This window comes from Takifugu rubripes, chromosome 3, assembly GCF_901000725.2.
Source record: "Takifugu rubripes chromosome 3, fTakRub1.2, whole genome shotgun sequence".
Taxonomy (NCBI): domain Eukaryota; kingdom Metazoa; phylum Chordata; class Actinopteri; order Tetraodontiformes; family Tetraodontidae; genus Takifugu; species Takifugu rubripes.
In genome coordinates, this window is record NC_042287.1 from 14,268,654 (window position 1) to 14,285,348 (window position 16,695).

At 44.9% G+C, this 16,695-nt stretch overlaps 2 protein-coding genes across 10 annotated transcripts in view; both read right to left on the reverse strand.

Annotated features, from left to right (window-relative positions):
* Positions 1 to 1,814: 1,814 nt before the first annotated feature.
* Positions 1,815 to 7,313, reverse strand: LOC101079810 (specifically androgen-regulated gene protein). Its single transcript, XM_011602645.2, has 4 exons — positions 7,157 to 7,313; positions 5,522 to 5,685; positions 5,134 to 5,302; positions 1,815 to 5,066 (listed from the first exon to the last, which is right to left on the reverse strand). Exons 2-4 carry the CDS (start codon positions 5,624 to 5,626, stop codon positions 3,781 to 3,783), a joined length of 1,560 nt encoding a protein of 519 aa, XP_011600947.2. The 5' UTR covers positions 5,627 to 5,685; positions 7,157 to 7,313; the 3' UTR covers positions 1,815 to 3,780.
* Positions 7,314 to 7,876: 563 nt separating this feature from the next.
* The window catches only part of anks1aa (ankyrin repeat and sterile alpha motif domain containing 1Aa), a 43,819-nt gene continuing 35,000 nt past the window's right edge, over positions 7,877 to 16,695 (reverse strand). For 4 of the 9 annotated variants that reach the window (XM_029833959.1, XM_029833954.1, XM_029833953.1 and 1 more), the window contains 11 exons: positions 14,968 to 15,066; positions 14,700 to 14,846; positions 14,164 to 14,271; positions 13,900 to 14,070; positions 13,661 to 13,798; positions 13,501 to 13,572; positions 13,058 to 13,144; positions 12,685 to 12,822; positions 11,698 to 11,871; positions 11,188 to 11,286; positions 7,877 to 10,881 (listed from right to left, as the gene is read on the reverse strand). In XM_029833959.1, coding sequence (XP_029689819.1) covers positions 10,765 to 10,881; positions 11,188 to 11,286; positions 11,698 to 11,871; positions 12,685 to 12,822; positions 13,058 to 13,144; positions 13,501 to 13,572; positions 13,661 to 13,798; positions 13,900 to 14,070; positions 14,164 to 14,271; positions 14,700 to 14,846; positions 14,968 to 15,066 — 1,350 coding nt within the window. In that variant the 3' untranslated portion in view covers positions 7,877 to 10,764. The remainder of the gene's footprint in view (positions 10,882 to 11,187; positions 11,287 to 11,697; positions 11,872 to 12,684; positions 12,823 to 13,057; positions 13,145 to 13,500; positions 13,573 to 13,660; positions 13,799 to 13,899; positions 14,071 to 14,163; positions 14,272 to 14,699; positions 14,847 to 14,967; positions 15,067 to 16,695) is intronic. The other 5 variants (XM_029833957.1, XM_029833956.1, XM_029833960.1 and 2 more) reach the window with 5 other exon arrangements.

Genomic DNA, 16,695 nt, shown 5'->3' on the forward strand with positions numbered 1-16,695 from the left:
CCCGTATATTTTGAGTAAGCTCTTCTGATGACACACAACTGGGCCAGGCGTGCTTAAGCGCCAGCACACTCAGCAGTGGCTCTGTGCCACTTTGTCTAGGCTAATCCTCCACGATCAACCAACATGCCGAGAAAAGGGACATCTCTTTCAGACGCAGTAAGCAGGTAAGTGCAGAAAAAGACCTCGACGGTGGGGAAGTCCCATGAGCTCACTGTCTAGCCTGATAGCGTAGCAGCTACGCCTACCTGCACAACCCCAGGGAGTGTCTCCAAAGAGCTTCGTGGAGGTTGAGCCATTGTAGGGTTACTATTAATATTAGGCTGCACTGACTATTGAGAGGCCAAATATTAAACTACACTGACGATTGAGAGGCCAAATATTAAACTACACTGACTATTGAGAGGCCAAATTCAGTGACGATCAAGCGTAACGGGTGTTTAAACATGGTGACAAGAACAACATTCCAACAAACGCCCACAGTTAAATTGTTGCATTCTTTGCTGATACTCTGACCTGAATCATTTCCTCTGTAAGGAAAAAAACACACAAAGTGATTTTGTGGACGGGAAAAAAGTTGTTTTTTTTTTAAAAAAAAACCCCAAATGTGCCTGCAGTTCTTATCAAACTGAGTGACAACAAAGCTGGTAAACGAAGTGACGTAAGTGGATTGAAACTACTGTGAAAGTGCCATTTGTAAAGTAAATGTTATCAGTGAAGATGATCAGCAACGACAGTCTCCCCAACAAATGCTGGTTTAATGAGATAGATTAAAAAGCCAAAATAAACTTTTATTTAGTAGTTTTCTTATTGCACACTTGGGCGGATTTCAACCATCTGAATGACTTCATAAAAAACACCTGAAATCTGAGCTAAATGGAAACCATCGTTTCAGATTCTTGTTTTGCTCAGTTTTTGGCAGCAGAGGATCCTATTGATGCAACCTTATGTAATCTTTATTCCCTTTGGCCAAGTTTATGTGGAGGATAATGCAATTACTGTCTTACAGTCTGTTACAAATTATCTAAGGTTAAAATTACCAGATGAGCAGGCGCTGTCACTCTGCTAATCTGTTGTCAAAAATATATTTTAAGAGTTAGTTGTTGGGCACACGCGCAGACTCGCAGTATGTGAACCTATACTCCCCTCTTGTGGTTACATTTTGTTTAGAACATCTTCAATGTGCATCCATATGCAACCTCTAATGCTTTGCTGTCACCATCGCCGTCCGAGGAGACGAGAACATGTGCGCATCTTACAGACAGCAGATAATATGGCTCTATACTGTCCTAAAGTCGGGTTCTTTATCACCAGGGACGAGGAAAAGTAATGCAGTGTTTCTATTTTTGCAGGTGTGATGTCACCTAACTCACCTTCCCCGTTAACGGGAAGTGGGCAACGTTGGCTAATTAAATCATCCTTGTTATGCCTACCTTGTTAATTATTTGCGTTGTATCAATTTTAAGATCCAGCTCTTGGTGATAATTGTGTAAACCGACTCTCCACGTAGAAACTATAAAACATCATAAATAATTCCAACATTTTTGTCCAATTGACCGATCGTGTTTGCGTTTGTTGCTGTCTCGCGAGATTTCACGAGAGTTGGCGATTCATTGACAGGTGTCAGTGTCTCGAATGACTCAGTTAAATAGGTCTAAAATGTTATTTTGGTGCCAAAACCTCCATAATTTATGGCGCTTTTTAAATATACGTTTACATTATTTTATGAGTTACACAATTCATTCCACAGCAGAAACATTTTGTCCCATAAAATCTTTCCATTTATCACCCCCAGTTTACCTATACTGATATTTGGATTAATTCCGTTGCGCCACTAATAATATAATATACAAACGGCTAAAATTTGAAAATGGTGCATTTACAACTGTTTAGTTTGTCCTATATGCAGCTTGTTCGCGAGTTTCTATACAAATATTTTTCTCTTTGTTGCAGAATGTGGGAAATTGCTGAAGATTTACAGACCAAATGTAATGTTCCATCCCGATGTACGATGCCAGCGAGAGCAAAGCGTCCTTTGCAGCCAATTTCAGCCAGCAAGAAAACAGAAAAAAGAACCAGTATAGTATTTTACACACCAGAACATTTTTAATCAGCATGTTGTGATTTGCATGCTGCAAATTTTCTTTAGAGACTCACAGAAAGAGGCTAAACTAATACAATACTAAGACAACACTGAATTTATTATTCAAAGCAAATTGCATGTGCTTTATGTAAATATTCAAACAAAAAGTAGATTTGATGTCAAAGTCAGTGTTCTCAAGAAAACTTGCATATCCTTTACTCCCCATATTGCAGCAGCCTTCCATGGTGCACGTGGGTGATCTCAATAGCAAAGCTGCATAAAATTTACCTTCAAATGCCTAAAATATTTTACAGAAACATTCTGTACGTGCAGCAAAGGCGCAGCTACACGCAGGAGGTGAGTAAACCGGTTTCGCCACTTGGCTCTCCTTCATGTCAGAAGGAAATCAGAGATTTGACACGAGTGCCTTCCCATCACAGATGAGCAGAGTAACGAAAATGTGTGTTCCCGAGGCGCCAGAAAAGTGTGAATCTTCAGGAGTGTGCTCGTGCAGTTAAGTGAAGGTTTGTGAACAACAGACACAGCTGCAGACCAGGGAACCGCTGTGCTGCTCAAAGTTTGATATTTATCAGTTTGCTACCATGGAAACGGCATGTTTCAGATGCTTACCACCTCCTGGCTGTGTGCTCTGAGCTGTGCTGACGTACACCCATTTGGCAAAATCAAACCATTGACACGTGAAGCCATCCACATAATCGCACAACAATGGCAGCAGTCAGTGGACAGCCAACAATGTCTCATTGTTGCAGGAGAACATCTCTGAAACCTCGAAACGACCCAAGAACGGGAAACTTGTCAAGCCGTGATTTTATCAGACACCCGGAGCGCATCCGTTTCTAAGGTTTGGCTTCGCTGTGCTCTGATTTATTGTTAATAATCTCGTGCTGCGTGTCCTCCTCCAATATCAAAGGCAACATCTAATATGAAGAGTTGGGTTCTGTTCAAGGTTTCTTCCAGTAATAATTGGAAACTTTCCTTGCTACTTGCTTTCGGGGATTCAAGCTTTGACTTGAAGTTGAATTTTAAAAAAAAAATGTTACAAATGTCAATGGTAAAAAAAAGTAAAATGTATCTGCATCTGAGATTTTGGCCCCTAAATAAAGCTGAACTTGACTCCTCTCTGCCCCACCTCAGAGCAGCGTCACCCCATTACCCCCAGATGACACGCAGCTCTTTAAACAGGTTATTCTTCAGAAAATGGTTCCATAAGCACAAGTTCAATGTGTTGACCTGCCCTCCTGGTTTCCTAAATCTCCCTCCAGACTCTGGGATTAGAGACCCTACCTGCTACCCCCACCTTAAGGGAACCTCAGCTAACATCTATGTGCCAGATATCACAGCACACCTTCAGAAATGTCCAGTCAGTAGGTTGACAGGTCAGACCTAGTTGGACCAACATTTTATCAAGCAGAAGTCTGTCATGTTTATGCAAATAGTCACGACGATGGTGCGTCATACGTGCATTTCCTGTAGCCAACTTCCTGTAACAGGAGAGAACCAGCCTCATGATGGGGCCAAATTAAAGAGAACTTGTCACATCATAGTAGATGCTGGTGTACATAGATGATAGAACAGCTCCCCTCAATGTATCAGTATTTAATACACAACAAGGGTAATTCCAAAGAAAACTGTGGTAAAAGTTAGGCCTTGGTCATCAGCCCGTGAGGTCGGTTACCGTCTCAGTCCCTGAGCAGCCCCAGCCTTTTCAGGGCGCCGCGGCGTTCATCCTCATTTTCTGAGCGAGGGCAGATAAGCACGCTGATCCCTTGTGATCGGGGCAGCTTCTGAGAGTCTCCAGAGGGCTGACAGGCAGGAGGGGGGCGCCTTGAGTCTGTCTCTTTGCTGGCAGTGTGGCCCCCCATAGAAGATGCTCCACAAGCAGCTGATGGCTCCTTCCCGCTCTCCTCACTGGCACCCTGACCAGAAGGTTCTGGGTTGGGAGCACATCCGTCATTAGGTGGTGAATAAACAGAGGCATCTTTGAGAGGAGACCCTTCGTTATTGGGCCCATCAGGGTCTCTGAAAGCAGCAGGTGCAGGGACAATATGCAGACTCTTGACTGCAGGAGGTTTTGAAAGTACCAGTGGTGACACAGGTCCAGGAGACTGAAGAGCGACGTAGGATGGAGAACGAGTGTGCGATGGTGTCGTGGGCGGAGTATGAGAAGCTGGGCTGACTGGAGAGGAAGGAGCTGCCCATGATCTTCTGGTCTTTGGAGACTGTTTAGGGCTCAGGATGGGCCCGGTATCCACCTCATCACCTTTGAGCAAGCCGAGCTTTCTGAGGGCCTCCATCCGCACCTTTTGGGGATCCATCAACAGCCGCTCGCTGCCAGAAGGCGCCGAATGTCCCGAGATGGTCTCCGGCGCCGGCGCTGCTTTGTGTGATTTCAGAATAATGTTGGCAGGAAGCTTTTTGGGCTTAGGAGCTACAGCCGGTGGACTTTTGGGTTCAGGGGCTTCAGGAGAGGGACTCAGAAGGGGACTGGTGCTCCCAGATAATGAGCTCTGTTCTGGGGGCTGTTTTTGAGATTCCTGGGTCACTTTCGTTGATGCTCTCTGCCGTAGTAGCTCTAAGACAGCTAGCTTGTTATTGGATATTCCTGCAGATGGGGGGGCGTCTATGGGTTTATTTGGCTCTGAAGAAGCTCCTGGCTCATCCATGAAGTCTGACGGGGGAGGGATCAGACTCAGATCCATCTCAGAGGTCTGTGCCTGCTGTCCCCCAGTTGAAACAATCTTTAGACGACCACTTTCATCCTTGGATAACGATAACATTCTAGTCTGATGAGGTGATGGGCCGACTTCGCGGACAGCAGAAGCTACAGCGGCAGGTTGAGCTTGGAGGTTCGGCGAGGTATTATCATCGCTCACGTCTTCGGCTGACGTTGGGGTGGAGGCCTCGTCTTCAGTGTGACGCTCGAGCGTTTCCTCCTGGTGCTCTCTGGGTTTAGCACTGACGTTACCTAACACAGGAAAGCGTGATGATTACACCAAGATTCGCAATTTCTGCAGGGCAGAACAACTACCTACCTCTGACCCTGGTTTCATCAATCTTTCCCGCCTGGCTCAAAGACTCGGGTTCATCGTTGGACAGTCCGCTGTCCTCCTGCACCTCCAGAGCTTCGATGGTTTCCTCCAGATACATGAGACACGCTCGCTCTTCAGCAGAGAGGTGCTCCATGCTGTCTTCACTCTGCGACTATGACAAAAAATCTCTCTCAACTCTGCCCTCAAGACGTGATAAAGGCCAAAGTTGTTGTCTGTGTACACACGGGGGGGGGAGCACCAACACCCCGCCTTCTGTCCTTTCCTTACCCTTATTTTCTATAAGTCTTAATGTGAGTTTAGAATGTCAAACATTTGTGTTTATGCAGACAGCCCATGGGCAGGAGATATGAAGTCCCAGAGGAGAACTCACAGAGCCAGAGTTCAGGCTGATCACACTGTCACAGCTCTCAGCACTGTCCATATTGCTCAAGGATTCCATGGCAACGCCGCCTGGCCACGTGTCACTCTTTGCCATCGCACATGGAAGATAATGAAGGAATGGGTGCCTGGTGCTGCCACGGTCAACAAGGAAACCTGACAAAAGTCCAAGAAGGAGGAAATTATAGCTCGAACTTCGAGTTCTGAGGCTCAAGTGCAGCCACAAACATCACATAGCAATAAATAGCTCACAAAATCAGCTCATAAACATTCTCTCAATAGAAGCTATTTACATTCCAGGCCTCCATTATTCTGACAAATTGTTGACATTAACTACAGCTGATCGCTCACCGATCCCCAGACAGGTGGGACCGTTCTATCGGAGACAAAATGTTCCGCAGACAGAGTGCCATATTAAATATAACTATTATGCTAATCTTTACATATCCACAACCCAACCCTACAGTGGAGGTGTTTGAGTGGCCACAGGATCCATGTTGTTGGGGCCTCTAAAGGCAAACTGGCACCAGGTGAAGGATCGGGAAACGTGTGTTTCACAAAACAAAACCTAGCCATGGTGAGGTCCACCTGATGTCAGGTAACCAGCATCAGCTCAGTCCCAAACTGGGACACGGCCCGTCTCCCAGTGGACCGCCTACCTGTGTAGTGCGTGAGAAGAGCTGCTGCTTTCTGACCCAAACACACGTAAACAGATGGATTTAAATACCAAAAGGGAAGGACAGGCAACGGCAATGACACATTCTGTTGATATGAACACAAGGAAGGAGTAATGGGATGGAAAAAGGGCTGAGCAACACCCACTCCACCAGTGTTTTCTAGCAACACCAGGTTGGTGAGGCACCCGTCAGCGAAAGCTTCAACGGGCCCAAACAACCGTCCCTCCCATCGGAACACGGAGATCACAGGGCGGAAACCAAAGTGTCCACACAGGAGCAGCCAACAAACCTGTAGGGCAGCAGCGGCAGAGCTCACTACACCCACAGCTGAGTCAGGGTTTAATGGTGACAGGAATGTCACTTTGCTTGCTCCCACACCGTTGAGCCGATGCAGGCAGCTCTGCGCGCCTGCTGCAGACGCCGGGCTGCAGATGTCTGTACCGTGAGAACGGCAGTAAAACCTGCAGACCTGCCTGAAAACAGCCCTGGATGGAAAGTGACGGGCTGCTATTGTGGGAAGAAAAAGATGAGATAATCAAACAAATGAAATGTCAACTATGCGTTCAAGGGCAGGTAGGGAACCTGTTCAATGATTAACTGTTAACTAAAGGTCATGGTGAACACCTGATTGCGCAACCTGCAGCATCGAGCAAACACTTTCATTAATGTTTAGCCTGGCATGTTGTCAGCATAAAATCTAAATTAATGTTGACTTTAAAGAAAAAAAAGTAAATATTTGCTGCTTTGCCAACTGCTTTGGTGTGAGGTTCTGTTCTGGTTAAAAAAGGGCTTCGCACCTCATCCAGAGAGCCAATAAAGCAACTTTAACAGACTTAAACGATATGAAAGTCACATCACAGAAAGAAATACAACACAAAGAGTCGTGGTTCTCGGTCTCACGCTTACATTTTCATGAAATGAATGAGACAGAAAACGCGCAGATTTCTCACCAGAAACGTCGCAGGACTGAAGGAAAAGCAGCTACAGCGGAGTCTTATCCATGTCAGGACCCTGATGATTCCCCGGAGCTGCTCTGTGCACGGACGCAGAAGCGCTTCCACACAGCTCGGCGGGTGGAGAGCAGCTGCCAGCAGCAGCCAGGTGAGCCAACCCACTTCCCCGCAGGTGCGAACACCTTCAGCCAATCAGCAGCGAGTCAAGTCTTTTCGTCGCCACTTAGCGTATAATGGAAGATTTTAAGGGCTTTTCTCCCCTTAAAACAGGCAGCCAGTAATGTCTATGAAGGCCCACTGTGTGCTACACAAACAAACCATCATCAGACATCAATTACCCTTTTACTGTAGAAGAATATTCCTGTGGGGGTTTCATGGATTTACAGCCTGTTTGTGCTCGGGACCATGAGAACAAAGTAGGTCTATATTCATTTATCGATCACACAATCGGCCTCAAACACACATCTGAGTCAGGAAGTCTCCAATTCCTCTGACTTCTGCTTCTTGCCCATGACAATGAGCTGATGTTTCATATTTCCATTCAGATAAAATGCCTTTTATGCATTTAACAAGATAAATTCCTAATACCATTAAATGTTTTTCATGAACCAGCACTAAATATGATTAGAATTGATGAGCAATGGATAAAAAGCAGGCAAAAAAAAAGTCAACACAGCAAAAAAAATAGGATGAAACATGACACATGAATAAACAGCATTTCTAATTGCACCATTTATTAGTTGTACAATTATGAAAAATAATCATAAAAAAGACTGGAAGCCCAAGATTATGTACAATCTTTTTTTTTCTTCGAAGTGAGGTCCCTCTTCTGAGTCACTGGTTTCTCAGCCTTTTCCAGAGTTGGTTTAAATCACAGGGTATTTATTCACGATATGTTTCATTTTATAAGACATAGTCCTTTTCTCTTTTGACAAATGTCAAAAAAATACATATACATACATACATATACATACACCTGTATATATAGATATCTATAAAAGAAAAACAAAATCATTCAAGTATCAAAACACTCAGATTCCTGGACGTCATTCTCATCATGGTCGTCATCAGATTAGTCCTGAATTGTCTCCTGATCTTCAGCAAATGTGCAAAATCAGACCGGTGGACCAAGACAATGTACCATAGATTTATCAAACCGACCTGACCACGTAACACACACGCAAACACACGCTCACACACAACAGTTAAACCAAAACCAGCTCATTATGTACCATTTACACACTTGGCTGACCAAGAATTCCCAGTGAGCATCAACCTACTGGATTAGTTAGTGAGGAGAAACATGCTGTACCTATGGATCTACTCTGCAGCTAAAGTCTAAACGTGTTAACAGCCTGCATGGCAGGTCTGGTGAACAATCTTGCCAAGATCAGACGAACAAAAGGAGCAGGGAGGAGAGTGAGACTGCCAGTGAACCACGCCTGATCCAGTTCCGCTTCAGGACACCTTTACAGTTCCGTAAAACAACTAAAACATACAAATGTGAGCTAAAAGACCCCGCTTCTGTTATTTCTTATTATTGTTAATAATACACAACAGTCATTGTAGTGTCACTTCCTCTGAGTTGGGTTTAGAGGCTTCCTCTCTTCCATCGGTCACAGTTCCAGCAGAAGTTCCAAGAGATTCTATAATCACTAATCCAGTTTAACAAGTACCTCTCTGATGCAGATGCACTGATCCAGTATTAAATAGAAGTCCAATAACAATACTCATTACAAAATAGGATGGGGTTACTGACATTTGGCTCACTTTGTACACAGTCTTTTTCATTAATATTAGTAGCATATTTAGGGGACAAAAAAAATTAGAGATGATAATTTAATCACCGTGTCCAGTATATAGTACCAGTATAATCATATCTTAATATGAAACACTGGAAAAGTCAAATTATTTATGTTGGATCAGCACGTATCTAACATGTTCTCCGGGCTCCTCGCCTCTTCCACTTCCTGTTTCACTGAGTTCTGGCTTCTAAACCGAGAGGAGCGCAGGTAGATATTCTGACAGCTAAACGTTTCCAAAGAAGTCTCCGGGCCCCCAGTGTTTATGCAGTGGGTCTCGCTTGCACGTGATATGGGTCAGTTTTCCAACAAAACAGGCTACCCATCATGCAATGGGGCTCATTCCTGTCCTTTCACACTGGCAGGGAGGGCCCACAGTGTTCAGCTATAGCGGGAGGGAGACACAGAGACAGGTACACAGTAATGAGGTTAAAATAAAGCACAAGTAGGAGCATGACGTGACCATTAACTATTAACTCTTTACATTAACGGTAGTAGAATATTAACTTCCTGTGAGTGGCAAAAAAAGGCAGACATGAAGACTAAGAAGGCAGTTGTTGTGAAAGGAAGAAAAAAGTGACAGGACAGAGGAAAATGCACTTATTCTTTCACATGTGAGGATTTAGTAAAAGTGCTTTTTTTCCCTTTTTTTTTAATACAGTTTGCAGTCACTAAAGCAGCAGGGATGAATCCTGATTTCCACTCAGCCGTAAGGTTCAGTTCAGGTCTGGGGTGCGGCAGACGGCTGCCTCAGCTACAATAATACCGTAACATCACAGCAGTTGGATTTAATGTGGTTAATTCAACGGTAATGAGTCCCAGTTGTAACCGTCCCAACTTTCAGCCACTGGCATGCAGAAAAATGGGCCTCGGGCGTCTGAACTGGACCTTAGGTGGTGGAAATGCAGCCTCACCGACAGAGGAAGGCATGTCAGCCAGAAGGTTTGAGCTCCCTTTTATGGAGTGTGATACTGTAGGTCAACATCACATTGTTTGGCCAATCCTTCCTCTTGGAAAACGACCTGATTAGCTCCAAAAGGACGTCATCACAGTGATATTAACCTCCTTTGGCTTTGAGCAAAGAGCTGAAAGTTGTCTTTTCAAATCATTAAAAAAATAACTCAAATCCATCAATGGATTATCAAAGTAGCTGGGAATTATTTTACACTCAACTGAAAATGTTTTAAATAAAAATGTGGAACCGTCCCTCAGCGGTCACTCCTTCCCTGCGTTGGTACCGGCGGGACTGCTAAGAGTCCCACAGAACAGAAACAGTCGGATAAGCGTTGTTAGTTTTCCACAGTAAATATGTCCTCCCAGTTACAGGACGTGTGCGGTGGGCCGCTCTTGGGTGTGGCGAGTCACATTTTTTCCAGCACTTGAAGTCGAAAGATCAGAGTAAAGCCTCAGAGCGGCCGTCGCCTAGCAGAGCAAGAAAAGCATCAAGAAAAATGTCTTATCACTGAAAACCGATAGTGAGATAACAGCGAGAAGAAAAGTACACAAAGTGGGTAAGAGGTGAGAAGCAGGCTGGAAGAGTGAGGGCTGGGAGCTAGAAGAGGGTTGATAAAGTCGGCCGGTTGCAATGAAGTGTGTGGAAGTGGAGAAGAAGGAGCAAGCAAGAGGCTGCTGGTTAGCTGCTGCGGATCGTGTTGTTTTCAGATGAAGACACAAGTGATGGCAGGAGAGAAAGGAAGGGGAGGTGGGAGGGGGGGCCTCGAGAGGCGATAGTCACAGCGAAAAGGCACACAGAAGGAGGGAGGGAAGCAGGGTGAGGCCAGGCCAGGAGGCAGAGGGGTCCGCTCAGAATATGGTGGTCTCGTACTTAGTGCTGATAGTGCGTTTGGATTCTTTGGGGTCCACCAGCCACGTGGTGCTACCCTGAGACTGAGAATCGCCCTCCTGCTCTGCAATGTCACCCTGTGAACACAAACACCAGACATTGCACATTATTATCAAAGGTGATTTAAATTTCATCTCTTTTCCACCTCAGTCTGACGAAAGCGTGATCCGCTTGTATTACTATCGCATGCCTCTAGGGGGCGCCTGGGATTAAACCACGACTGGATAAATGAAGGAATGTGACAGACCCAGTTTCAATATTTTTCCCCACAAACTGCAGCATTATTAAATTAAAGAAAAGCAAAAAACAAACAAACCCCAAAAGACAGAAACACCAAAATACAGGAATAGACAGAGAATGTGACGGGGTTGTGATAGCAGCACCTGAGCAGCAGGGCTGGTAGAGTGCAGCGGGAGGAAGGAGGGACGATGGGTGGTGCACGTATAACAGTAACAGCAGTGACTGTCAAGAGGAGGAGAGTCCTGAGAGAGTCGTACGTCGAGAGGACAGGAGAAGAATAAGAAGAAGGGAAATGGCACAGGGGAGACAGACAGCGGGAAGGATTAGAGAAGAGAATAAAATAAAGAGAAATCCACAAAGATTAGAGCAGCAGGAGACAGGAGGTTACTGACTTGTTACAGAAAATGCAGCTCAAGAATGTGAGACCTGTGAGGGGCCGTTTCTACGCGTAACTCTGTTCCATGACTTTGTAGTGAACATTTTTACATTTAATAGAGTCATTACTGTAATGGTTTAACTCAGTTCATCACGCAATCATCGGCGTCAGTCAGAAGGCTTTAGGATGACTACCATGCAGGAAGTCATGTGAAACTACGAGGGGTTATTCAACAAAAGACAATGGGTTTTAAAAGATGACGTTCAGTCCAACTCACCCCCAATTTCCGGACACTGCCCCGAGGTTTGGGCACTGGTCGGCTGGACTTGGTTTCAATGAGGTCTGAAGAGGGGAGGTTCTGGTGCTGCTTGGTCCTCTGTGCCTGTAGAGCCAGTTGATAGGCCACTTCAAATGCCTGACCGAGGGTCAGTATGATCTCATAAGTCAAGTTCTGCGGTGAAAGGGAGAAAAGATGCAGGTCAGGTCCAGTTCGGTGTTCTGGGAAACCAGCACTGACATGTAGCATCTGATGAAGAATCTGAGAGCGCTAATGCGCTTTGAGCCTGACAAATGAGATCATCTCTGTGTTCTTTATCTGATGAGGATGCTGCGTTTGATGGCCGCGGGACGTTCAATACGGTCCCACGTAACTAATCACGTAAAAGCTTCTCCTGACTCAGCAAAATCTGCTTGACAGAGGAACCTGCAGTTTGGCTGAGGCTCATCTTTAATGACCCTGGGAGCTTTATGATGCAGATGGGATTACTGTCAGCTCTATTCCGGGGAAGAGGAGTAAAAGAGGCAAAGATTTCAAAGTAACCATGTGCAGGAGGCACTGAAATCACCGAATAATAGAGACCAAAAACCAAAACATTACAGACCGTCCAAATGCTAATGGTCATATAGTTCCAAGATTAGTAAGAATTTAGCTCACACAAGAGGACGTCATTGGGCTTGTTAGGGGGTTGGCTGGCTTTAGGCTTTTTGTGGGTCAGGGCAGGCAATCAGGAAAACTGTGGGTGCTGCTGACCACATAACTCCACTAAAGATGTCTGCACCTCAACCTCCACACAGACATCCGCTCTTCTATCTGCTCTTGATGACCAGATGTTTGGATATTTTAAAAAGGCAAACCCCTCATCATCGTGTTGACACTTTTGACGAATTGACAGGCTGCGTTTTACACAGAATCAAAAGGCCGGAGCGTCACTGTGCAGAGTAGAGAGATTTGTGATGAGCGTATCAAAGCTGAGCGTTTCCTCACCACATCCACGGTGCTGAAGACGTGGCAGTAGTGGTGGCTGGTCTGCAGGTCTTTAGTGATATAGGCAAATGTGCACAGGTCCTCTGGGTCCTGGGCCGCACAAGAGATGTTACGGATTTCATGTTCGGCGATGATGTTCTGCATAAATAGGAGGGGCGACACGAAGAATTAAAATAAGAAGCGAAGCAGAAGCACACAGTAACACCGGGCTGAGCAATTACTCTGAATATCAATATGAATGGATCTCAGGAAATACAAACATGAAAAACATCTGACAGGAAAGATAATTCATGATTCGGTCAATTCCTTTTGACGGAGGTTTATTTCACACACGGCTGGTTTCTGGATACGAGATGACTGTTAATGTGCGCACCTTATTGGCTGCGTCGATGAACTTCACGCCCTTGTAGGTGATGGAGAGGACGATTGTGGGGACTTTTCGCATTTGTTCAGTTGACCTCTGGCAGAAGAAAGTGCACGCAAAGAAAGGATGTTAAGATTTACATTTGATTTGCAGATTATGCCTTTTGTTGGGACACTGGAACTAATGAGCGATCCTGATATTCCACTTATTTGAGTTGTATACACCAGGACCAGGATATACCAGGATATCAACTTCCATCCTGGAATTCCATCCCAATTATATGATCCAGCATTTTTTTTTTTTACATTACATACTGGGTAAAGCATGACAAATTTGGTCTAATGTCTTCCAAATAAAATGTAAGAAAAATCAAAAATGAAGTAATTAGGAGTGAAAATGAAATATCTCACACTATTGAAGTTATTAAACTTACACATGATCACTACACTTACCCTCATTTTTGCACAAGCATCCTGGGTGGAGTCAGTGCCTCGTAGTTCCTTAATAAGCATGGAACCAAGATACTGTAAGAGAACGGGAGACATTTTGGTTTGTGAGTTGCTTGGTGCGTGAAGATTACGTCATTCAGGATGGTGAAGGATCAGAACGTACACTGGCTTCATACGCGCAAGATTCAAAGATGAGCTTCTCAGGTTGATGATGCCAGTTCTGGACCAGGGCGTAGGGCGTTGCCAGACTAGGTGGCCTCAGGGTCAGACGGGGTTCTCGAGGCTTCTCGTCATACCACTCCTGAAGAACAACCAAATAATTAAATTCTGACCTATGTAGTGCAGCGTTCACAAGGACGCCTGCCGCCCTGGCAGATAAAGAAGTGATGAGGTGATACACACGGATGATCTGTGCCGTTCACTTTGGTGTTTATGGGGAACCTCAAAGTCTGCGTCTGGGACTTTCTTTCTCCCAGATTCTCCGATAGGCAGCAGGGGGTCCATAGAGCGCCCTGTGCCGGATTCCATCTGACTGAGGGGAGACGAGGACTGGGAAACAGGCAGGTCATGGCACTGGAGAGACAGACAGGTGGATTTCACCTCATTAATGCACATCCTATTTCAAGAGTACCGGTAAAAGGAAAAGGCAACAAAAACAGCCCTCACCCTGATCTGAGACAAACGAGGTGGCTTGACAGGAGGCTCCTCGTAGGGTCTCTCTGCTAATGAAGCAATGATTCGCTTCCTGTGGCCCAGCAGGGAGATCTTTAGTACCTGCACCATAAATGAAGCTGTCCTGTGAACTCTGACCACAAAACTTCAGAAGATTTTACTCCTAAAACATGTGTACACTGTATATAGAGGCCGATGGATGACAGCAGAGCTCTACAAAGTAAACAGGAAAACAATCTGCCCACCTGTCATGATTTGGATTTATTTTACCTAAATTCAATTCCATCATGGAAAGAACTCATTAAAGCACTGCTGTTTTTTCCTGTGTTCAGTTCCCTCAACATGTCCCCTCCCTTCCCTGTGTTTCCTGACCGCTGAGAACAGTTCTTGTGTTATCCAACCATCTATACTGTACATTCACCTCCAAACTTACAACTGTCAAACTTTGTCTAATTTTCCCTCTACCCGGCTATAAAACTAATTTCACCCTCGGATACACTTTTCTGTCCCCGTCGGTCACTGTGGCTCACATTGACAATCTCCAGTTCCCACAGGTTTTTGACACACTCTAGAGAGCGGTAGCCGCTGGCCAGGAAGTTGTGCAAATACTCGTGCAGGCCCAGATTCTCCAGCCAGGACGAAAGTGAGGAGCTGCCATCACAGCCCAGTGCTTTCACCTGCAGGAGAAGACCTGGTCAATCATCAACGCTTCTCAGGTCTTTGGGACATCGTCAACATAGAGGATGAAAAGCAGAGAGACTAAATTGTTTAAATTCTATTAAAAAAATGCCCGGCTACCTTGGGTAACGAACGTGCTGCATGCAGAATTTTCTTTCTGTGACTAGCATCGGCGATCCCGATCTCTTTCAGGTCCTGGTCCTCCATCACGTTGCTGCCCTGTAGAATGATAAAAACCAGGATCTCTGTTAAAGATATTGGCCTTCAATATTGATATTAGCATTAAATCTAGCAGCTGGATGTGAGGCAGGAATAGACCCTGGAGAAGCCACCACTGAGGGGCAATTAAGAGACTCCCATCAGCCTGATGTGAATGTTGTTGGGCTGTGAATGGAAACCAGGGAAAACCCATTTAGCCATGGTGACAAGGTGCAAGCTCAACACGAGTGGGAATTGAACCTGGAACCTACCCACAAGTAACAGCAAACGCAATAAAACAAATGCACATACATTATTTTAACAGCTGTTGCAATATGATAAATGTATTTGTTCAATTCTGCAACTTATCAAGGGAACGTAGTTTTATTTTCATGCATCTTTGCAGCCCCACATTGTTTTGTGTTTTGTTTTCTTTAGAAAAATCCTCCCCGTTGAGCCCTCTCTGGGCCCTGATCAGCTGACTGTGGCGTGGGAGGGGAGGGTGGGGCACATCGATAGCTGCCTAGATAAAAAAAAAAGAGGCAGCCAGCAGGGATATGTGTGGTCAGTGGTCAGACCCATCTTAGGTATGATACAGTAGCGCCTTAGGGACCATGTGTCAGGTCATGAATAATGGAGAACGCAAGGTCAGAACTGAAGAGGAGTCACCAATACCACATGAAGGCGATGCATCACTGCTTGCCTGCAAATGTAAAGTACAGCCAAAGTGTATAACTGTATATGTTATGAACCTTGGTTGTGTTAATTAACACTTGGACCACTGTGAAAAGGTTGTGGTCAGCTGTCCAACATCTCCACGTCGACAGTTGTGAATGCTGGAGCGCTGCTTCATGATCGACTCACACGGCTGACTGTACAAGAAGGGAATCTCTCTTTTCCCCCTCAGTAGCTACGTAAAAAACGTCTAAAGTAATTGAAAAATGGTAATTATAGAGCTTTCTTAAAGGAGGCGTTTCTGAAACGCAAAGACGGAGAGACTCGTTTAAAAGAGGAGCATGACCCTCCAAAGAAGTAACTCCAAATGAAACTGTGATATCTTAACACCTCAAAATAAAGGAAACGCAAAGCCCATTATCTCTGAAAAGCAAGACGGCTCTTCACCTCCAGACCCTCGGACTGAGACTATTTGCAGAGCTGGCTGGATAACCGAGCTTTCAACGTGCACGGATCATTGCATTAGCCTCCTTCTGGAGATGAGCTGATAAAAGGTTCCACGAGGCAAAGTACAGCCTTAACGGTTATTTTGTTGCCATTTCTTTGGTGGTTTTCTTAACATCTGCATTGGCTTGGATATCACAAAAAAAGTCAAACTGTATTAATAGAATAAGATTTAAGAAAGCCCCATTATTTTAGGGTTTCTGTTCACAGCAGCTCACTGACCAGCAGGGAAGAGACCCTCAGTTTAATTATGATTAATGATGTAATTAATCCGACATCTGGGATGAACGGAAGGATTAAAAGGAGAACGGTCATAAAATAACTGGCACTGTAGTGAAATACATGCTAAAATAATGGAAATTATTCTCTCAGTGGATGTTTTCAGCCCTGCAACAGCCATTTAAAGAGAGTCGTAATAGACCACTGTGGCATATAAAGATGACAAGAATTTTTTTTTTTATGATAAAACCT

Excerpts from the sequence above, each read along its gene's own strand:
- LOC101079810 (XM_011602645.2), bottom strand. The coding sequence starts at position 5,626 with ATGGCAAAGAGTGACACGTGGCCAGGCGGCGTTGCCATGGAATCCTTG. Across the intron at positions 5,303-5,521 it reads TCAGCCTGAACTCTGGCTCT|TCGCAGAGTGAAGACAGCAT; the intron begins GTGAGTTCTCCT and ends TTTTTGTCATAG. Across the intron at positions 5,067-5,133 it reads TGATGAAACCAGGGTCAGAG|GTAACGTCAGTGCTAAACCC; the intron begins GTAGGTAGTTGT and ends TTCCTGTGTTAG.